At 43.8% G+C, this 24119-nt stretch overlaps 1 protein-coding gene across 1 annotated transcript in view; it reads left to right on the forward strand.

The window, feature by feature from the left end:
• Positions 1 to 24119, forward strand: part of TBCD (tubulin folding cofactor D) — a 707681-nt gene that overhangs the window by 470680 nt on the left and 212882 nt on the right. Inside the window, exons 23-26 of the mRNA XM_063961004.1 lie at positions 606 to 628; positions 8182 to 8213; positions 21113 to 21175; positions 23888 to 23964. Of these exons, the coding sequence (XP_063817074.1) occupies positions 606 to 628; positions 8182 to 8213; positions 21113 to 21175; positions 23888 to 23964 (195 nt within the window). The remainder of the gene's footprint in view (positions 1 to 605; positions 629 to 8181; positions 8214 to 21112; positions 21176 to 23887; positions 23965 to 24119) is intronic.

Genomic DNA, 24119 nt, shown 5'->3' on the forward strand with positions numbered 1-24119 from the left:
GTGCACCCGAAGGACGCACCAAGATTACTGCCTTTATTTTTGTAGGACATATTCACATAGAGCCTGATAAACATGCCTTATTTTTGTCTGCACACGTGTGTCTCCATATTTGTGTTTTGAGTTGCATGCATGTTAAGAGACATGCAAGTTTACATCAGTGTCCTGTTGGCTCCAAAACTTGCTCGTGGCTAACATATTTCAAGATCTGTGTAATGCAACTTACCTCTCCACATTTTAACTTGCATGCTAACACCCTGACCCATCTTGTCAAGTGCAGGGGACCACAAGTGCAACTCTAAATATGGACACAGCTTGTGCTCATAGGAGTCTCCTTTTATCTCTTTATCATGTGCAAATGCTCTTGCATGCCTCTCTACGTCAATATGAACGTGCTGCGTGCAAACCACATGTGAAATACCATCCGCTACAGATCTCTTGATACAGACATAAATGAAATACGAGTTGGGAAAATGGTGCATACTGTACCCCATGGCGTGTGGATAAGAATCCTGTTTAGGACTCTTCCATGTTACCTTGTAGAAAATGTGTAGGATTGAAATCTCTAATGTCTTTCCAAGCTGTAACTTTCTTTTCTTTTATTTCAGCTTCAAGAGCGTCAGCTATACAGGTGAGATGTTTTAACAGACTGTATAAGATGACAATTGTCTGTGCTTTCCTCTACAAGATATAAACCTGCTGCTTGAATTTATAGGAAACGTACACTAGTTCCCATTATTCTCTTCGATCTCTCCTGGAGGTTTTCTATATAGAGTGTTGTCGGTGAGAACTGTGAAAAAGATGTGTAGACTATCATCACTCTAGATTACTGGAGATCTGTTGTATAGCAGTTGTAAGAGTGTTCTCATTAAGACCTGGGAAACGGCATCAGAAGAGTACTGGCATATACAAGTTAGTACATATATAAGGAAGGCCTAAGAAACAGTGTATAATGCTGCATCATTGTCTTTCCATGCCTTACTGAAATCTGATGTATAGAGGGTGGCATGCTATGATTCTAGATGGAGCCAGAAGAACATAGGTGATATGGTAGTCTTGGTGAGGCCTGAGATTCAAAGTCACTCGCCCACTACAGTACGTTCTCCTGGAGGTCTTGTGTATGAATATGATACCATTTGAGGCCTGAGAAAGGATCTTACTATCTCTCTATAAGGGAATTCAATTAGAGGCGATAAAGTGATATGTTTTCGAGTGTCAACTTATTGCACATATCGCCTGTTAATTTCACTTATCACATGTTACCTGCAATCCAATTAGGAAATGAATGTTACGTTTTTCACCTGATAACACGTGAAAAACAAGCAAAAATTAAGTATACAGTAGGTGAACATGGGGAAATCTGCCTGTACCCCAAAAAAAGACAAATTAATATTGGATAACAGTATAGAAGTCTGTTAGTGGCCATAATAAAAGTACATTTTGTCAAATGGCTGTAACATTTTTCTAAAACAGTTACTAAATGATAGAAAAAAAGTGTTTTGTTTTCTTCTGGAAAATAAATGCTCTACTTCAATTAGAGGTGCATAAAAATGCTTGTAAGTACATTGGTTTAATTTTAAGCCACTTTGAAAAGAAACAACCTTCAAAGAACAACTCTAACACCCACCTTCAAACTTAAAAACACCCATGTTCCTTAATTTTGCACATTTTCACCCCAAAAATGGCATGTAATTATTGGCCAGATTAAGATCATTAAAAAAATCTTAAGTGACTAATTAATCAATAATAGGGTGTCCTAGTGGTTCTGAACCAAATACCAAAATTTTTACCTTAAAACAGAGATTTGGATTTTCACCAACTTTTGACCTACTGAGGAGGTGGTGAAAAAATTTTTTGTATTAACTCCTATGGAGAATTAGCATGATAACTTCACCTGCAATTGAATTCGGTGATACCACTTATCATGAAAAAGTCAAATCTTTTCACGTGAAAATGGGTCTGTTATACCCCTTTCACACCAGATATGCAGGGGTCTTACCCGGGAATACGGTCCCTGGATCATGCAGGGACATTCCCGGGTAAGACCCCTTGCATACCGCAGTCAGTAGCCCGGCATATTGCCGGGTTGCTGACGTCAGCGGTGACGCGGCGCAAGAGATCACATGATCTCCAAGCGCCGCCTGCTACATAGAAAGTGAACAGGAGCCAGGGTGCCATTGACCCGGCTCCCGTTCACACAGACCAGGTTCCCGGGAGGATCCCGGGACCAACCCTGGTCGATTGCAGGGTTGAAATGCCGGGGCAGGAATCCCGGGATTTTGACCCTGTACCCTTTCACACCGAGAAATTTCTCGGGTTGGTGCGCGTTCATGTGCAATAACCCGGGAAATTTTGGGCTGAGTGAAAGAGGTATTATTGTCTTGTGTATTTGAGACCTTGGGCCACATGTAATGAGATGTGAGTTAAGTGCTAAACTCGCACATTTTGCCAATCTCGCAACTTTAATAGGCTTACCGCAGACTGCCGGTTTCCACCCATTCACTTCTACAGGGATTTCCCTCATAGAAGAAAATGGGCACCGCTTGACAGACAGCCCTGCAGCGCTAAGCTAGTCAGGAGAGCGCTACTACGTGGCGCTCCCTGATTGCCTGGCAGGTCCCCAAGTGACAGATGTTACTTGGAGGCCACCCATTCGGGAAAGACGATCCATGTCTATACACATGGAATGTCTTACGTCTACGGGACCAGTAATTTTATTTTTTACACTTGGGATGACTAAGTAAACCGAAGAGGACCAATTTACACTGGAGTTATGTGAGTATGTTTTTTTTATTTATTTTAAAAACAGCTTACCTATGTATTTCTACTAGACTAGGGGACCGAAGGGCTACATGGAATGGTAGGTAAGTATGTGTGAGAGTGTGTGTGTGTGTGTGTGTGTGTGTGTGTGTATGTATGTGACTGGGAGTATGTAAGGATGTTATATTAAAGTTGTACTGTCTAAGGTGTCTGTGTCCTGTGTGTATTGTAGTATTTGTTTTACTAGCGCCATCAGGCCCTTTAATGCCCCACATACAGGTACTTGTGGTTCTCCAAGTACAAGCATGCGGGGAGACTTGCTGGGACCTGTAGTTCCACAGGTAAAACATAATATAATTTATTTTTTTTACACCAAAATGGATTATGAACTCACCACCCATAGCCGTGGCCCTTGCCTGTCTGAAAGGGGGTGGAGGGGTGTGGGTTATTGGGTGGGTCCCCACTTCCCCAGGGATCCCTGTCCAGGACGGACTAGTGGGGGTTGCGGTGGGGGGGGGGGGAGTGTGATGCTGGACCAATATCAAGGTGTCCCCCCAGCTGCAGCATTACCTCCCTGGCTAGTGCAGCCAGGTGCTGGTTGCAAAAATACTGGTGACCCCTACATCTTTTTTTACACCTGGTTTTTTGGAACCTGGACTGGCCCAAGAGCCTGGTGCTGTTTGTTAACAATATGGGGGGGGGGGGGGGGGTCTTACTAATTTTTCCCCTGCCTAATTGCAACCAGGTCTGGCTCAAAGAGCCCGGGGCTGGCTATGGTTTATGGGCGGGGTGGTCAGGGACTGAAGGTTTTTTTTTTGTCTTTTTTTCATTACTCTATTACTATTTGAACACTTTGCCTGACAGAAGCAGGCATGGATCTCACTGATCTGTGCATGCTTCTGTCAAGGCTTGAACTTTGTAATGCAACTCGCATTACAAGGTGCGAGTTTAACCACTAGTTTCCTGGTCTGTATTCTTTTACATTTGCGAGTTGCGGCAGCTTCTCGCACCTTCTCAAAGTGCAAGAAGATGCTAGTTGAATTTTTACAAAAAGATCGCACTGCTTAAGATCCGGCCCCTTGATTGATTTCTCCTGGTGTGGAACATGTAAATAATACCAATATAAAGTATTTATATGTGCTGAGACCAGAATATTAAATTCTTCTGGTGCATAAGAGGTGAGTGGATATCTCTCTTATCTATGTGATAGGTTTGAAATGTGCCGTCTGCAGATAAAGGAAGTGTCTTTGCCCTAGAAAGGCATGTTCTCTATTTTCTCTGTAATGTGAGCAATGTTTACTATGAGGAACTTTGGTTTGCTTACCTGGAGGGTGGAGAAAATTATCTGTGAAGCGCATACTGTAAATACTCACCTCATGCCACTTTATTTACTTCTAAACGTTGGGTCCAGCAGAAGTGCAGATCTGTTGGAGACAACAATTTGCACATCAGGGGCCAGTATTTGGGCAGAAGTTGCCATAATATCTGCAAAAAACAGCACCTCCCATAATTTTATCATTCTGATCTCGGCACAACACAAACATTCTGAAAGACTTTCAAAGTTGCAAAACAAAGTGATTTGGTTCCATATTTTAAGTAATTAGAAAGTTTTGAAAGTAGATGTTTTAAAATAAATATATAATAAGTTTAAATTCTGGTATTTGTAAATGTTTTAAAGTGTTCTTGCATCATTTGTGTGAATAGTCTTTTTCTTTAATAAAGTTTCAAATGTCTTTGAGCTGGCAAATCTAATTCCAAATGATATGTTCTCATGTTAAATTAATGGACAAAATATGTCCTAAAGGACCACATACACTGTGCTATCTATACATTTGGCAAAATCATAGACTTTACAGCACGTGTACATGCACATTCACAGTCATATCTGAGGTCTATCTGTTCGGTATGCAGGTGGAGTGGTCAAATCACCTAGAGCACATCTACAGACTCCTAGCCCGTCCCATATGACATCTAAATTATTTTATTTGAAACCAACATTTTTAGCGCTTGTACAATTCGCAAAATGTCTTAAATAGCCTAATTGACAGGCAGCTTTGCAGTGTGGATAGATATCTTTTTAAATGTAAAAGGAAAATATTTTTGACTTTCCTCTTTAAGGATTTTGTTGCTGAATAGAACAGAGCTTCTCCCGTTCTAGTTTATATTTTGCCTATTAGTAATTGCATGTGAACATGGAACATAAACGTGTGTTCATCCCATTTAAAGCTATGTGAAATTATACGCAAGCTACACTTATTACAATATGATCCTGACAGTTGATCCTTCTTTACTAAACTCAGTACTGGTTTGGCATATTATGTGACCGGTGATAATGTCGATATTCATAAGGTTGCTACGAGAATGTGGTAATCAAATTGACCATGTCAACATTCAGCGTATTGACATTGTTAAATCGTCGACAATGTGTTTTTGGTGTGTTTCTGTCCCTAGCGGTAACCGCAGCAACCATAAGGCTGGGTACACATTGCGCTGACAGAGTGGCCGATCCAGGTAATCATATACACTAACTGATCAGCCGTTTGATGTTTCGGACTTGGAGATATATTGGCACATCGGATGTGTCGGACCTTCCGATACATGTATCGGCACATCTGGCTGTGTGTACAGGCAGTCTGCCGACTGGCCGTACACTTGCTACAGGGGCTGACATCACAACTGGACGAGCAAATTTAAATCCCCGCCTTTGGCTGTGCTGCACAGCCAACTCGATTAAAGACGTCAATATCGTTTACCTAAACCCTCTGACCTGCATGCGATTTATTTTTAATATTTTCACATTATGGGTTATATTTAATTGAAGTCGAAAGTTGCCGTCTGTCGGAAAGACGTCAGTTTTCAACTTTTTTAGGTCGAAAGGGGTTCCGACCTATTCAATATACCCCAAAATTATCCGACAAGTCGAATTCCCTGATCCGCGTGCTTCTTTCGGAAACAGGGCCAAATCCAAATTTTGGCCCCCTTTCCGACCATCTCAATCTGACTTTAAAAAAGTCTGATTGAGATGAGGGAGCTGAGAGGAGGAGACGGGGTAGGAGAGCCGCGGGGAGACGGGAGGAGAGTAGCTGTTACAGCACAGCATATGCAGAAGGATGTGTCACAGCCGCCGCTCACGGCAGCGTCCACCCGTCTTGCTTGCTGGAGCCGGGTGAACGCTGCTGTGAGGTCTGGTGGCGGTCCCACATCCTCCTACAACGCTGCTGTAGCGCTGCTCTCCCCGTCTCCTCCTCTCTGCTCCCTTATCTCAATTCGACTTTTTTAAAAGTCGAATTGAGATGGCCATTTGAATAGCCCTGGTCGGATCCATTCTGACAAATGCATGTCGGAATGGATCCGACTTCAATTGAATATACCCCTATAAAGGTAGACCTTCTTGTGTCGACATTATGAATGTCAACATTGTTATTGTCAATTTGGTGATTGAATCCCCTCAATACTAATTGTTTAGTGTATTGGGTCCCAAACTGGGTGTTGTGGGGCACTTGCAGGGGTATCAGAGGTTGGTGGTCCAGGACCAAATCAAATTATTTATGGTTAGTGTCATAGGCAAAAGCAGTGATAATGGCTGACAGTCATAAAATATGTGGAAAAACAGAAAAGCAACCCTTTCCACCATCACCATAGCTAAAACATGTACACACAATTTACTTAAATTAATAATTTTATACAGAGTCTGTCAATAAGAAACTTTTGGCCTAGGCATGCCATGAAAATAATGCGAGGTCTGTAGAGTGCAGTGATTCAAAATTTCTGATTTGCCACTGAAATGATTTGTTTGTTTGGGTGTGCCATCAGACTAATTTTCAATTCTTTTTACATTCCTTGATTTTGTACTCTTGAAATGGAATCTTAGTTTTGTTTTCTGTACTGTCCTCGTTCCCTTTTTCATTTCAATCTGCCAGTACCAGGGCTGGTTATGCCTGGGGGGAAGGGGGCTTGTCTTGTACGCTTTTTTTTCAGGCCTAACTCCTGGTAAAATTGGTCTGGTGCCAACTGGACTGTGATGTGTTATACGGTACTTCCCAGCTGGCAATGCCCAGTGCTTGCTATCCTAAAATCAAGGGGGGCCCCCATGACGGCTTTCCCACCGATTCTGGGTTAATTGACACTCTGCTGAAAGCACTAGTGCTGGTTCCAAATTGGGGATGGATTTACACACTTCCTGTGTTTGGGTTTCCTTCTTAAACCCCTCTATCCTTCTCTCTTTACCTCTCCTTTACTTCTTGCCAGTCAGCAGGTGATGATACGCTTTAGTGAGAGGCACTTTTCTCTCTCATCCACTCTCTTCCCCCTCCTCTTTATGTCATTGTCTTACCCCCTACTCCCAATCTCATTTTACCTCTCCTCAGCAACCAAGATGAGCGGATTTAGGCATTTTCTAGGAGAGCTAAAACCATAGTCTTCAAAGGAAGGGCAAAGGTGCCGGCAGCAGGCACAGGCCTTCCCTCCGTAGGGATAGCATTTCATTAGAGTACTAGAGGGTATTCACTTGGAAGTTTAGTCATTGGTAGCTGAGTGTGTGTGTGTGTGTGTGTGTGTGTGTGTGTGTGTGTGTGTGTGTGTGTGTGTGGAGGGGGAGGGGGTTGTACCTATTTTAATGTAGCTGCTATCTACTTTACTTCACAGCTAGTATCACATTGTAAACTACAGACTGTTAAGTATGTGCGCCATCTTCATGTCTGTATACTGCTATGCACATGAATAACTGAGTCCAGGAGTCAGGTGCATGAGCTCTATCTTTACATTGCTGAAGGGCTGTCTTGACGCCACCTGTCCTAATCTCCTCAGAAAGTACCTGTCTTTGTGTGTGGTTATGTTCCCCTCGTTAGCAGTTTAATGATTGGGTGGAACACAGGTGTAGCCCTCTTTGCATCACTGTGATCCCGTGGAGCATTTACAGGTTTTAAACACTGCCCATTAAAATGTTTCTACCTTTAGAAAAGTACCAAAATACCTCAATCATTGTCTCCTATAATGTCCCAGACATTTCGTGCTTATTACGCTATAACAATTACATGACACTACAGCAGCTCTGCAGGCAGATTGTTTTCTAGGTAGTTATTTATCAGTGTAATGAAATGTTTGCAGAACTTGCTATATCTGCAGCAGGACGAGCAGTTTGGCCATAGACCTGATTTGTTAGGTTTATTACAAAGAGCTGTTTATTATGTCTTCCGGATAATCTATAAGTTGAGTTTTCAAGGTCTCCCCTAGTTTTTTTTAAATAGGTATTTAGAATTTGTTTATTCACCGTGTCAGGCCTAGAGTTATGTACATTTATTTGGTCTCTGTTATTGGGAGAAGTAAGGAAAGTTCCTCTTTGTTATAAAATAAATCTCCACAGTGATACTTAAAATAACTATTGCAAATAATACATGTTGAATAAGTGTCCTGTCTTCTCTCCAGAGGCTTGGGTGGAGAACTGATGAGACCTGCAGGTAAGCTTCCTGTAATACTATGCAACAACACGCACACTATCTACAGCCTTCAGTGCCTGACATTACATACAAGGTTTTATGTCCAGAGCAGGAGACATGATTGCCATATATCCCCAGATTCCCTAAGATCAAAATGTCATTAATGAGCTAGAACAGGGATAAATATTGAGACGTGTACAAATCTCACTGTACAAATCTGTATTACGATACTGTATGTATTTTTCCTAGGGATTTTGCAGTAAGGACGGTCTCCTAAATAAACCCTCAACAGCCAGAGGGCCCTCATATATTCCCATTGAAGTCAAGTTTTTCTTGCCCTTCAACAAGTGTGGTAGTCAGTTCTAGAGAGGGACCTAGGGCTGACGCGACAAAGGCGAGTCTGGCCTTATCAACAATATGGCACCGTGTACTATGGCTGTACAGTTAATGCATTACTGTGCCAAATTAACCATGATCACAGACCATTGTAATCTGGTATTCACAGGTGTTCCCATGTTCCGTGGTAATATCTGGTGTCTGGTGAGTGCCTGGCGCTGCTTGCTCGCCCAAGCTGGCAAAGTATTATTTATGGTCAGTGAGCCATGGCAGGAACAAAGTGTGGCACACACATTGGGGTATTTTCTTTAGTTCTGCCTTCCTGGTAGTTTTCATACCCACTGATAACATGCTACCAGCTAGAGAGAACAAGGAATGCTAGGTGTGAGCCAGATGCTGGAGAGCTGTGTTAACAGCAGAGCCCAATGCAGTAACCTTCTGGGATCAGATTAAATTTCCTAATCCCTATAATGTTTCTACCAAAATTAGATACTGATTTGGCAACTGTAACTTTCTCCGGCAGGGACCACAGGTTATCCACAGGATAACATTGGGATATGATGAAGCGACAGCGGATTTGCACCAATTGGTCAAAGCTTTTTGGCCTCCCAGCATGCAGCGGGCCCGTCCATATATCCCCGCCTCCTGGCTCAGGCAAATCAGTTTTTTGTTTGGTGCGGCAGGAGCCGGACCATGGTCAGAGGGTTGCTGGTTTTTAGCAGCCCTAAGCTTTCTTATTTTATTTTCTGCTGCGGGGTACACTGGGCTCCACAAGGATAGACATAGGGTGTAGAGTAGGATCTTGATCCGAAGCACCAACAGGCTCAAAAGCTTTGACCTTCTTCCCAAGATGCATAACGCCGCCTCCTATATCACCCCGCCTCCGTGCACAGGAGCTCAGTTTGTAGTTGGTGCTGCAGTGCAAGCATGTGATAGAAATTGGAATATGATATTATCTGCGCTAACTCCTTTGTAGAAAAGAAGAAAGTAAAGAAAAGAAGAAAAAACAGAGAAGTTTCTGCAGAAATGACAAAACAAAATGGTGTAGCCGTAGATTAGACCAGTACCCTCACTGGTTGAAGTTAATTACATATAAAAATTCTTGGCGCAGCATTTAAAAGATGACAGTGAAGACAGAGACAATTGTCAGACTGAATTAATGTAAATAACATTTAATAATCACAAATTAAAAATGTGTTGCTTATTTAGCATATAGTTAAAATAACTAATTCATTCAATGAGTATAGCCGATGTAAAATACTCTATGTTAGATAAATCTAATTAAAAGTCAATGCCTAAATGGCAGAAAATGTCCTGAGACCTGGTATCCTTAGCCAGATAGGCTTGTAGTTTATCTCATCAAACCAGTCTATATCAATCCTTTAACGGTATAGCCTCTTATCTTTTTACACTTTCCTGTGCAAATAGCTTGATCCACACCTGGAACCTTTCCGTAACATGCAGTTTTAAAGGTATATTTACAGGGATGAATCCACTACTTCCTGGTGATGCTTTAGCTAAATGCGGCGCTAATGTACCTCTCACTCTCAGTACGGTGGATCCCCGTTTCTGCTGTACTCGTTCCCCTCCGCTGGTGTCGGCCGCCTCCCAGAGCCGTGGTGATCTGTCGCTCTACACAGCTTTCAGGCTGTGGAATGCACCACTTTGGCTTCCGGTTTCGCGGTTTCCGGCTTCCGGTGACGCTTGTAGCCGGCGTGTGTGGTCCGTGCAGGATCTGGGCTCGTCCGTTCAGTAATGCAGCTTCCAACGCGTTTCCCCCCTTAGGGGCTTCGTATGGGATCCTGCACGGACCGCACACGGACCACACACGCTGGCTACAAGTGTCACCGGAAGCCGGAAACCGCGAAACCGGAAGCCAAAGTGGTGCGTTCCACAGTCTGAAAGCTGTGTAGAGCGACGGATCACCACGGCTCTGTGAGGCGGCCGACACCAGCGGAGGGGAACGAGTACAGCAGAGACGGGGATCCACCGTACTGAGAGTGAAAGGTACATTAGCGCCGCATTTAGCTAAAGCATCACCAGGAAGTAGTGGATTCATCCCTGTAAATATACCTTTAAAACTGCATGTTACGGAAAGGTTCCCAGTGTGGATCAAGCTATTTGCACAGGAAAGTGTAAAAAGATAAGAGGCTATACCGTTAAAGGATTGATATAGACTGGTTTGATGAGATAAACTACAAGCCTATCTGGCTAAGGGTACCAGGTCTCAGGACATTTTCTGCCATTTAGGCATTGACTTTTAATTAAATTTATCTAACATAGAGTATTTTACATCGGCTATACTCATTGAATGAATTAGTTATTTTAACTATATGCTAAATAAGCAACACATTTTTAATTTGTGATTATTAAATGTTATTTACATTAATTCAGTCTGACAATTGTCTCTGTCTTCACTGTCATCTTTTAAATGCTGCGCCAAGAATTTTTATATGTAACAAGCATGTAGCAGGAAGGGCTGCTCACAGCAGCTCTAGAAAAAGCTTTTTCTGAGGAAAAAAGAAGACTACAAGGGCTGCAGCAGAGGCTCAGATTGTGCTGGATGTCAGTAGACATTGCCTGCTGCAGCTCCATCTCTCCTCCAGCGGCGCTGTACACTCCCGTGCCCTGGTTGCCGGGTACCTACAGCAGGAGGCTCCGGTATTCTTCCAAGTTAGTCACACACGGCTGGGGCTCTCCGGGATCGCGTGGCCGCATTTCGGGAGGAGGTAAGTGGGTCCCGCTCGCAGCCGGTGGGAGGCCGACCGCGCGCGCTGCCGGTGGACACTGTGACAGTACAGGCGATCCCACTAGATCACCAGGGCATAGGTGCAGGTCAGGTTTTCTCTCTAAACCTTTTTTTCAAGTAGCCCGCAGTACCCGGTGGTTTTGCCAGCAGAGGGGATAAGGCTTAGACCTGGAGCCCCTCCCCCAGCCCCAGGGCGCCATTTCCCGCAAATGTTCCCGCCCTGGAGCTGCATATCTGTCTCTCCCTCACTCCCTGGCAGTGTCTGCGGCGCCATTATCCCTCAGCTCACTGTTCCTGGGAATGCTTGGGCAAATCCTCCTATGTAAAGCCGCCTGGTTGTCAGTGCTGTGACTTTACTAGACACTTAAGTATTCTACCTGCCTTTTTTAGTCAGTGTTAGTTAAGAAAGAGTGCACTTAGTCAGGGTTTCCTAGTACAATTACCCTGTGATATACATCCAGTTCTTACTGTGTACTGTTATATCTATTGTTATATAGCTGTGTAAGCTAGTCCATTGCAGTATTATTGTTAGTAATAACCTCTGCATTGTACAGACTGTGACTATTTGTGTGTGCATTTGATAGCTGAGTGGTGTCCATTTCGTGTTTTTCACTCAACCTGCTATCTCTATATTCTATAACCTGAGGGGGCTTGGTGCGTCAGGTTTTATCTAATATAGGATTTTCACAAAGATATACTGTATTATGTATTTTTCTCTGTGATTTAGTCACCATATCTCTCCTTTATCTCTGCTGGTGCTGACTACACTGCGCAGGGGTTTGGGCTAGAGGTATTGTGCTGCTGACAAATTGTACTGTGTTACCCGATGCTGCAAGTTATATCATGTCTGCTTCTGAGGGTAACGGTTCTGGGGCTGAACACACTGCCGGTGTTGCTGAAGCCGCAGATACCTATGAGGAGAATATAGCAACTTTGGGCTCTGGTTCTGGGGGCTCCTTGCCCCCCAGTGGGACGGTGGCAACGGGGGCAAATAATGACCCGCCGTGGGCCACTTTTTCCACGCTTCTGCATACGCTAGTTCATAAACTAACACCCCTTATGGGATCCCCAATGCCTGTGCAACCGTTTGTGGTCCCTGCAGCTAACCCGCCGTGGGCGGACGATTTATCTGCTCAAATAAAGAAGTTGAACCAGTCCCTGACTACTAAAAAGTCTGACCGGCGCTCGCCTACGTCCAAGTGGTCCTCTAAGCGAGCGCTTGTCTCCTCACAATCCACTGCTGTCACTGACACCTCGTCGGATGAAGACGGCACTTACACTGACCCCACAGGTTCTGACTCAGATACGGTTGATGGGGAGGGTGGTTCACATGTGGATGTTCCTGATCTTTTGGAGGCTATTAAGTTGATTTTACAGTTTACGGATGATCCCGAGCCATCCGTTCCTCCTAAGAAACCAGATAGGTTCAAGCGTCAGAAGGTGATTAAACAAGTTTTACCTCACTCTGACCACCTAATTGATATACGTCAGGAACCCTGGGAAAACCCGGGTACAAAGTTTGTGCCTCAAAAGAAGATGCTGGCTCGCTATCCCCTCGTGCCGGATCTGTCTAAGAATTGGGAAACGTCTCCTCCAGTGGACTGACATGTGGCTAGGATGGTGGTTTCCTCAGCTCTACCGGTCACCACCGTCACGTCTCTTAAAGAGCCTACGGATAAACGTGTGGAGTGTTGTCTGAAAGCGATTTACACCCTCACGAGTGCTGCACAAAGGCCCACTATTGCAGCTACTTGGGCTGCAGAGGCCATTGAAGCATGGGCCTTGGAGTTGGAAGCTGAAATCTCCTCTGACCATGCTAGACAATGCTTGTCTTATATTGTCACAGCTTCTCGTTGTATTAAAGAGGCGGCTTCTGATGCAGGTATCCTGGCAGCCAAGGCCTCTACTACGTTAGTCCTGGCTCGCTGGATATTGTGGCTGAGATCCTGGTCTGTGGATCTGGACTCTAGAAAAACCCTGGAGGTACTCCCTTTTAAGGGAGATATTCTGTTTGGGGAGGATTTAAATAAGATTGTAGCTGACTTGGCTACTGCCAAAACTGCCTGTCTGCCAAGTACTGCTCCTTCTGTGTCGAAGGCTAAAGGTACTTCCTTTCGTCCTTCAGGTAAAGCAAAAGGTCAGGCGTACAACAAGCAGGCCCGCACTTCCAAACCTGGTGAGCCTAAGCCCAAAAGAGCCTGGGCGGCCCGTCAGCCAGCTTCCAAGAGAGATAAGTCTGCCGCATGACGGGGCGGGCCGCCCTCTGGGGGATCCCAGGGTGGGGGGCTGACTTCTAGATGCCTGGGTACGGGAAGTCGTCACTCGAGGTTACGCCATAGCCTTCAAAAACCGACCCCTCATCGATTTTGCCAGACAGATGTCCCATTGGACAAGACAAAGGCAAACACTCTACATTCGGTGGTACAGACCCTCCTGGATGCAAGTTTTCTGAGGCGGTCATTCAAACTATGTCGCGGGCCCGGAAACCGGCTTCTGCTCGGAGTTACTATAGGGTCTGGCATTCTTACTTTGTTTGGTGCGCATCTAACGATTATGACGCTTCCAAGTGTAGAATAGCCAAGTTGTTGGCTTTTCTTCAGCAGGGCCTGGACTTAGGCCTGCGTCTGGCCTCCCTCAAGGTTCAAATATCTGCCTTGTCGGTGTGGTTTCAGAGAAAAATTGCGACCTTACCTGATGTGCATACCTTTACTCAGGGCATGTTACGTATCCAACCTCCCTATGTCCCGCCTGTGGCTCCTTGGGACTTGTCGGTGGTTTTGGTGGCGTTACAAGAGTCTCCGTTTGAACCTCTTAAGTGGCTCTTAAGTGACCTTAAGTGGCTTTCCCTTAAGGTGGTGTTTCTGCTGGCTATTGCTTCAGCTAGAAGAGTGTCGGATTTGGGTGCCTTGTCCTGTAGTTCCCCATATCTGATATTTCACCGTGACCGGGCGGTTCTTAGGACTCGTCCGGGCTATCTACCTAGGATGGTTTCTTCGTTCCACCTTAGCCAGGAGATTGTAGTTCCGGCACTTGTTTCTCCTGATCTGTCTCTTAAAGAGCGGTCTTTGGATGTGGTACGGGCTCTCCGTATCTATGTGAAGAGAACTGCTCCTATTAGGAAATCTGATTCTCTCTTTGTTGTGTTTGGGTTTCTCAAACGGGGCTGGCCTGCTCACAAGCAAACTCTGGCCAGATGGATTAGAATGGTGATTGCACATGCAATTATGTGAAGACTGGTCTCTCTGCTCCTGATCATATTAAGGCCCATTCTACTCGGTCTGTTGGACCTTCTTGGGCGGCCCAACATGGTGCGACCCTTGAACAATTGTGCAAGGCGGCTACGTGGTCCTCTGTGAACACGTTCATAAGGTTCTATGCCTTCGATACTGCCGCTTCCCAGGATGCTTCCTTTGGACGCAGGGTTCTTGTGCCAGCTACAGTGCGTCCCCTCCCATAAGGAACTGCTTTAGGACATCCCCTATGTCTATCCTTGTGGAGCCCAGTGTACCCCGCAGCAGAAAACGAGTTTTATAGTAAGAACTTACCTTTGTTAAAACTCTTTCTGCGAGGTACACTGGGCTCAACAGGGCGCCCACCCTGACGCACTTAGCTTCTTTGGGTTGGTATGGCATTAGCCGCTGACACTTCTCCTGTCGGGAGAGAGTGGTGTTTGTGGCAACTGGCAGTTGTCATCTCTTTTACTTGCTACTGCATTGGGCTGGTTAACAAAACTGAGCTCCTGTGCACGGAGGCGGGGTGATATAGGAGGCGGCGCTATGCATCTTGGGAAGAAGGTCAAAGCTTTTGAGCCTGTTGGTGCTTCGGATCAAGATCCTACTCTACACCCTATGTCTATCCTTGTGGAGCCCAGTGTACCTCGCAGAAAGAGTATTAACAAAGGTAAGTTCTTACCATAAAACTCGTTTTTATAGTCTTACTATTTTTTCTTGAGTGATCTTTCTAAAAAGCGTCTTATACGTACCTTAGAAAGAGTCAATCAAACAACTCTCCGCCGGGTCGCGACAACGCTTACCCAAGAGTACAGCGCTGTTTCGGCAGGCATCTGTGATAGAACTACTAGAAGATCCAGCAGACGTTACCAGGCTCTGGCCGGAGCACGGGGAGAAGGTAAGGCATCGGTTCCGCTTAGAAGGGGAATACAGACACAGCCGCACTGTTTTGGGAGGAGACCACCAAACAGTTGCTGATGCGGCTGCCACCTCGGGTGCACCAGCGCTAGGCCTTAGGGATCATAGGATCCAGGAATAGTATGAGGCCGCGATTCCTAGGGTTGATGTCAGCATTGGGGAGTCAGACGCTCTCCTGGTCGCCCCTTCCCCCGGTTCATGACCAGTTTCCTCCGAGTCTCCCGCCATGAACTGTTTTCCTGCGTCTGTCTCAGATGCTGTATACGAAGGGGACCCAATTGCAGCATAGGCGGCTGTGTGACTGGTGCGTCTGTGTTCACTGAGCGTCTGTGTTCACTATAGGTTCATGGAGTGGCAGTGTACAATATATTAGTGTCTGGATCCACTCAACGTTCGCAAACGTATTGATCGATCCTGGAAGCGGGGTGAGTCTCCCTGTATCCCACTCTACTGACCACAGGTAATACAGCACTAAGTCTCTACCTTTTGAGTATGAATAGTTAGATAAGTGCCTATTGCACATGAGTTTGTATACTATTACTGTGGTTTCTTTTGCGATGCGTCTGAATACGGTAGATCTGTTTAAACATGATTCAGTAATATGCTCTCCTACATACTTGAAATGTATTTGTAGTTGATGATGTGCTCATATTGCTAATTATACTGTCGAAGTAAAAAAAAAAATATTACATAAAGAGAACATACAAACTCTACACACATATAAGTCGCTATACTTGCAAATACGCGCAGCGAGCACAGCAATATATGGTAACACACGCATTTACATGGACATGCCACAGAGATGGATTCGACACTTATTTCATACAGTACATAATTATAATAATATCAAGCGCCAGACATCATGATGATTTAGAATTGTATATGATGGAGTGTTGTCATGTATGTGTATTATTTGAACGAAGCAAGATAGACCTGTCATATTTACTATTAAAACAACCAGCTTAATGTGTAGATTATTGGAGCGGGCATTTTAAATATTTGTGAGAAATCAATTTGGCATTCTAAATACTAATGTATAACGTGACTGACTTCTAGTGTGATTGCTGACTTTACTATAATATTCTGTCCGTTTTTTTCTATTCCGATCCTCAATGCTGGTGCTTAGCAGGGTAAGGTCGGATTGTATGTCACTTTAAAAAGCTGAAAGTGATTACAGTCACAAATTGTGTAGTACACTGTGGAAGTGTTGATTATTTATTATGTCTAAGAGCGGCAAAGGTGAGGAAGGTACACTCACAGCAACACCAACACTCATATCATGTTTGTCTTGCAAAGCTGGGTTAACCTCCTAGGATCTGGTTCAGGATGGTTTGTGTGCAAATTGTTTTAGCTTTCACCAGGGTCTCTTGAAAAATACAAGGCAGATTCAGGTGCAGGTTGATCCGCCTTGGGCTATGTTTGCATAGACATTATGCAGTATAGCTGAACGGATAATTCCAACTCCTGTACTAGGGATAGGTTACACGATTAACCCTTACATGCAGCTTCCAAACTGCGGTGTAACACTTCCAGCAGCAGCCTCTCAAAAGAAACAGGCTGATAAGCCAGTGATAAGTAAATCTTCATCCTCACAGGCTACACATGTTTCAGATGAGGATTCATTGGAGGATGAAAGCTCAATAATCTCTGCTTCGGCATACGAAGAGGAGGAGGAAGGTCTCAGCTCAGTGGATATAGCTGAGTTAATTAAGGCAATGAAAGCCATTCTGTCCTTAGAGGATTCAGCAGAGCCTGCATTAAAAACCAAGGCACATGTGTTTAAACGTCCCAAAACAGTTAAGACTGAGTTTCCGGGGTCAGATCAGCTGGCGGAAATCATGGAAGAGGCTTGAGCTATGCCCAATAAGAAGTTTAGAATTCCTAGGAAACGGAATTCCAATTATCCTCTTCCAGCTGGGGATTGTTTAACAAGGGAGGTGGCTCCCAAGGTAGATACACATGTGATTTGATTAGTGCGAAAATCGACATTACCTTTGCCTTCAACATCATTAAATGATGTCACGGATAGTAGAGTGTATGGTTTTTTTAAAACTTTTTTCCCTGTCTGGGGCAGTCATAAGGCCAGCCATGACTTCAGCTTGGATGGCAAAGGCAGTTGCGGCCTGGGCTGATGCATTGGAAGGGGATTTTTCATTGGCATCAGCCTGATGGTGCGGGCCTCCACCTGTGGAATCCCAGGGTGGGGGGCCGACTTCTTCAGTTTGCACAGATCTGGCAGCAGTATACAAAGATGCCTGGGTGCAGGAAGCGGTATTTCTAGGTTATGCTTTTGCCTTCAGGAAGCACCCTCCTCAAAGTTTTTTTTTGTACCAGCCCATCTCGGGTAGAGACGAAGGCCAGGGCTTTGCAAGATGCAGTTCAGAAATTGCTTCAGTCAGGAGTAGTCATTCTAGTTCCTCCTGCACAATGAGGACAGGATTTTTACTCCAATCTGTTTCTAGTTCAGAGGCCAAATGGGTCATTCCGGCCCATTCTCAATCTCAAAGTGCTGAACAAATACATTTGGGTACCTCGGTTTCATATGGAGACTTTACGTTCCATCGTTTTGGCCATGGAGCCAAGGGATTATATGGTATCCCTGGATATCCAGAATGCTTACTTACATGTTCCTATAGCACTGTCCCATCAGTGCTATCTCAGGTTCACTATCCTCCAACTGCATTTTCAGTTCCAGGCCCTACCTTTTGGGTTAGCCACAGCCCCCAGAGTATTTACCAAAATTATGGTGGTAATGGCAACTTATCTCCGCCAGCAGGGGATAAGAATTTTTCTATGCCTTGACGATCTTTTAATCCTGGCACAGTCGCAGGAATTGCTCCTATATCATCTCAACAGACAATAACGTGTCTGCAAAGGCATGGGTGGCTCATAAATTGGCCAAAATCATCTCGGGTTCCGTCACAGCGGAAGACTCACTTGGGGGCTGTACTGGATTCAAGCCTTCAGGGAGTAATTTTACCTTTGAACAAGATATCCAAGGTTCCGTCAAGGATTCAGGAGTTGCTATACAGTGAGAAGATATCCATTCACGCAGCAATGTGCGTGATGGGTTTGATGGTGTCAACATTCGACATGGTGGAGTATGCACAGTTCCACTCGAGGCCTCTGCTGCATCTAATCCTTACCAAATGGAATGGGTTTCATCAGATGATAAAAACGGAGATTATGGTCCTTATGATGGAAGTAAGAAGGTCATTAGCCTGGTGGCTACAGACATCCCATCTGGACAAGGGGAGACCCTTTTGGATATCAGATTGGGAAATTTTGACAACAGATGCCAGTCACCAGGGCTGGGGAGCAGTGTCGGGAAGGTTGTGTTTCCATGGGCAATGGACCAAGGAAGAAGGTTGCCTGCCAATAAGTATATTGGAACTTCGGGCTATATACATTGCACTGATTCAGGCAAAGGACAGTCTTCGAGGAAAACCAGTTCAAATCCGCTCAGACATTGCGACGACCGTAGCGTACCTCAACCATCAGGGAGGAACTCACAGCCGAAAAGCGATGACGGAAGTAAGTCACACACTAAAGTGGTCAGAACTCCATCATCCAGCCTTGTCTACAGTGTTCGTTCCAGTAGTCCTTAACTGGGAAGCGGATTTTTTCAGTCAACACGCCATTCAGGCAAGCGAATTGGCTCTACACCCGGAGATCTTACAGACTCTAGTAGACAAGTGGGGGTTGCCAGAGATAGATTTCATGGCGTCCCATTAGAACAACAAAGTTCTCACATACGGGTCAAGAACAAAGGATCCCAGAGCGATCTTTGTGGATGCCCTGTTGGTAAGATGAACGTTCATCTGGCCTATGTGTTTCCTCCAATCACCCTATTTCCCAGGATGGTGGGAAAGATAATGCAAGGAAAGGGTGCCGTGATACTAATAGCTCCGGCTTGGCCCAGAAGGCATTGGTACACAGATCTGCAGAGAATGTCGATGGATGCTCCACTCCTGCTCCCTCAACGTTCGGATCTACTGATGCAGGGTCCTTGTTATCACAGACATCTGGATCGACTGTCTATTTCGCGGCGTGGTCTTGAGACCTCTATCCTGAAGTCAAGAGAATTCTCACAACAGGTAATTCAAACAATGCTAAGAGCAAGGAAACCTTCCTCAGCCTGCATTTATCACCGAATATGGCAAACCTATATTCATTGATGCAGTGAACGGAAAATGAACCTTAAGTCTTTCAGAGTTTCCAGGGTCTTAGCATTACTTCAGGCAGGAATGGATAAAAGTTTGAAGGTGGCTGCCTTGAGAGTGCAAATGTCAGCATTGACTGTATAGTTTCAAAAGAAAATTGCCAACTTACAGGATGTGCGTACTTTTTTCCAGGGAATGCTGCGCATTCAACCTCCTTTTGTTCCTCCTACATTGCCATGGGACTTAAATTTAGTCCTAAAGGCCCTTCAAGTTGCACCATTTGAACCACTTAATAAAGTGGATCTTAAATGGTTGACATCTAAAGTTGTCTTTCTACTGGCCATGGCGTCAGCTAGAAGAGTATCAGATTTAGGGCATTGTTATGTCGTCCTCCATTTCTGATCTTTTATCCAGATAGAGCAGTTCTTAGAACTAAATCTGTGTGTCTTCCAAAGGTGGTGTCTAAATTTCAGCTTAACAAATAAATTGTAGTCCTGGCTTTCCAGGAACCGAGCTTTTTTGTGGGAGATGCATCGCTGGACGTGGTCCATGCCTTGAGGATCTACGTGGATCGTACCAGTGCCATCAGAAAGACAGATTCTCTCTTCATTCTCTACGCAATTCAAAAGAGAAGATGGCCTGCTGATAAGCAGCCACTGGCAATGTGGCTTCGGATGACGATTTCAGAAGCATATTCTCAAGCTGATCTCCTGGTTCCGGCTAATGTCTCTGCTTACTCTACTCGTAAGTTAGGTCCATCATGGGCAGCACAACGTGGTGCTTCAGCAGAACAGATATGTAAGGCAGCCACATGGTCTTCCATTAACACATTCATTAGACATTATGCCATGGATACCTTTTACCTCTCGCGACGCTGAATTCGGGCGATGGATTCTCCTGTCCAATCAGGAGTGTACCCACCACTAAATTTCTTTGTGAAATCCCAATGATATCCTGTGGATAACCTGTAGACCCTGCCGGAGAAATATACGTTATGGTAAGAACTTACCGTTGATAACGGTATTTCTCCTAAGTCCACAGGGTCCACAGGGATCCCACCCTGACACACCTGATTTGAGGATCCTTTTACTCACTAACCTCTTCCTTCTTGTACGGAAGGGTGTGCATGTGTTCTTCTTGCCTGATTAGGGCTATCTATGATGATCCTGCCTTAAGCTTTGGGAATACAACTGATTTGCCTGAGCCAGGAGGCGGGGATATATGGATAGGACCATTGCATGCTGGGAGGCCGGAAAAGCTTTGACCGATTGGTGCAAATCCGCTGTCGCTTCATCATATCCCAATGTTATCCTGTGGACTTAGGAGAAATACCGTTATCAACGGTAAGTTCTTACCATAACGTATATTTTTGCTTTATTTATTGAAGCAATGTTGCAATCCTCTCAAATGTACTTTACTTAGCATTCGCCTTGGACTTATATTGTCATATATGTGCTTTTACATTGAGTCTGAGTATGTATTGTGGGAATTATGTATTGCAATATGTTTTGTTTTTTTCTATAGTTTGCTGTTTAATAGAAAAATTGTCCCTCTCCAAAATCCCACACCCGGGAGATGCTGCCGTTGGTAAGTTGTTTAGCCAACTGGAAAGTATGAACATTACTAGAGATTTGTCAATTTGTCAGGACTCCATTTTAAGATGGCCACACACAGAATAATCTGGTTTTCCAATTTAGTTTTTTTGGAAGTTAGACTGAGATTGCATTGTCTTTGGTCAGTCAAAAAGCTGCCTGAATAATAAAAATTCCAGTTTTACGGGATTTCAGAATATGCAGCAGAACATGTAGTCATACAACTAGTCGTGTGCATGCAAAAATGGGCATGGTCACACGCCACTTGGGTGAGTTTATGTGACTGACACGCCCATGTTTCTCGGCACACAGAGGGCATGCAGATGAGCTAATAATAGCTTTACTTCAGGTTAAAATGGTTTTAAGGTGTAAGAGCAGGGTAGTTGGTAGGCATCTGTAGTTCATGCTGACTTATTTTGCAGAGAGTTTTGCAGAATAAACACATTTTTGCAGCTTTCGCTCTACTGAGTGATTATCCTGCTATGGTGCATATGTCATAGGGTCCCAGTTTTCCGGAGCTGCGGGATGCCTGCCGATCTCAGATGGGTTTTTTTTAAAGCAGCAATCCGTTACAAGACATGGTTTCGCCTTGTAAATGGTTGCCTCTCAAAAAAAACAACCTCCAAGATCGTCTGGCATCCCGCACCTCTGGCGAACTCAGACCCTGTTACATTTGCCCCTATATATACCTACTAGTTAACATTTACATTTTTGTAAATAGCATGGCTGGGATTCTTAGGCATACAAACTTACCAATGCCGAGTCCACCAGGGGTGGGGCAACATGACATATGCTGCATTCTGCATGTCGTCGCTGCAGGGCCGGCGGGGGATGTCCCACTGGAGCGTACATATCATGGGTACAACATGATGATGCACCCGATATGTTGTTCCATGGGATCAGGGTGACATATATCGTCTAGAGTGTACCCAGTTTACTCTTTCATCAAATCGCTACTTCTGTTTTTTTATTTTTTTTTAACCTTTTTGTAAAATAAGTCAAAGCCATACAAAGTGGGGTTTTGTTTCCATAGATAGCACCTGTGGTGTGCCAAATAATAATAGCACATGTGTATATATATATATATATATATATGTATAGAGAGAGAACAGCAAAGACCTGAAACACAAAATATGTCATCTTTGGAATTGCTTTCACTTTTCCACATCTTTTGTTTTCATGCTTCTTGGACTATGTTTCTGCAAGTGCAATTCCATAACCCCAACGCATGTACTATGTGCAATGCCAATATGTTTGGCAGTCACATCTCCGTTTCATAGCACAGCAGGTATACACAAATTCACAATACACTAGGCAGTTCCCTTCAGCTTCAAGTTCTGACTGAGTCTTGAATTTCTAATCTGAAGTTCTGACACAGTCACTATTGGTCTGGAACAACTTTTCAACTTAACTATTCAAAATCCATTTGTGCAATCCATTACAGTACCATAACACTCCACAAGTTGGCGCACTCTAGTCATCCTGCTTGCTCTCTTATGTAACTTTGGTTTTAATTTGTAAAAGTGTACCATGTTGGCAAAATTGATTTTTTTGTCTAAAAGCCACTAATATGTGTATAATTATGTTAACTATTTATAAACTCAAACATACTGTACGTATATTGGAGTAATGTGTCTGGAAAATGTCAGCCTCTTGTATAAAGAAGCATTGACTGAGCATTTATTTTATCTTCTAATATTTTATAGTATAATAATATTCTAGTCACTCTTTGTCAGTTACCTGACATAGGAGGGAATTCAATTGTATGCAAAAACACAGTAATTTACAGAGAGGAAACTTTTTATGAAGTGCGTTGGTTTTTTTTGTGCGCTCCCGTTTTTCAACCATCCAATTGCAGATGTGTGAAAACTGGATTCACGTGATAATTCTTGCCGGCAAAACCAGTGAAAAGGGTAGGGGGAAATCTGCCTGTTGCTCCCCTTCAAAATGCCAAACTAATATAGGATAACAGTATAGAAGTGTATTAGTGGTCATAATAAACGTATTTGGATGCATTTTGCTAAAAAAAGTGACTTTATCAACACCACTATGCCGGTTCCTTGTAATGATACTGAAAGCATGCTCACTCTGTGGGCATTATAACTTTAAGCATGCTGTTTAAGTAGCATGTTTAAAGTTAGAATGCCTGCATGATTAAACAGTTTTAAGTAGTACAGGTTGAGTATCCCTTATCCAAAATGCTTGGGACCTGAGGTATTTTGGATATCGGATTTTTCCGTATTTTGGAATAATTGCACACTATAATGAGATATCATGGTGATGGGGCCTAAATCTAAGCACAGAATGAATTTATGTTTCATATACACCTTATACACACAGCCTGAAGGTAATTTTAGCCAATATTTTTTATAACTTTGTGCATTAAACAAAGTGTGTCTACATTAACGCAATTCATTTATGTATCATATACACCTTATACACACAGCCTGAAGGTCATCTAATACAATATTTGCAATAACTTTGTGTATTATTAAACAAAGTTTGTTACATTGAGCCATCAGAAAACAAAGGTTTCACTGTCTCACTCAAAAAAGTCCGTATTTCGGAATATTCCGTATTTCGGAATATTTGGATATGGGATACTCAACCTGTATTACAAGTGTGTCAGAATACTTGCAGTGATATAGTCCCTGTCGACGTCATGACTACATCCCCCATATGACCATTTAAATTTTCTGTTTTATAGCTAATTGGCAGCAACTTATCAACGACAGTTTAAAAAGTCTTCACCTCTTCTCTAGTTCCTCCAGACAGAAAATAAAGGTATATATATTGCATTATGGTCATGCACTGTGTGTTATAGTTGCTTTAACAGCCTTTGTTTTATCGTCGGTTGTATTACAGATAGTAAAGTGGTCATATGCTTAGATTTAAACATTCACATTTTAAATATGTAAAAGTGAGACAATGAAGCCCAA

The sequence above is a fragment of the Pseudophryne corroboree genome, chromosome 3 (assembly GCF_028390025.1).
Source record: "Pseudophryne corroboree isolate aPseCor3 chromosome 3, aPseCor3.hap2, whole genome shotgun sequence".
NCBI classification, from domain to species: Eukaryota; Metazoa; Chordata; class Amphibia; order Anura; family Myobatrachidae; genus Pseudophryne; species Pseudophryne corroboree.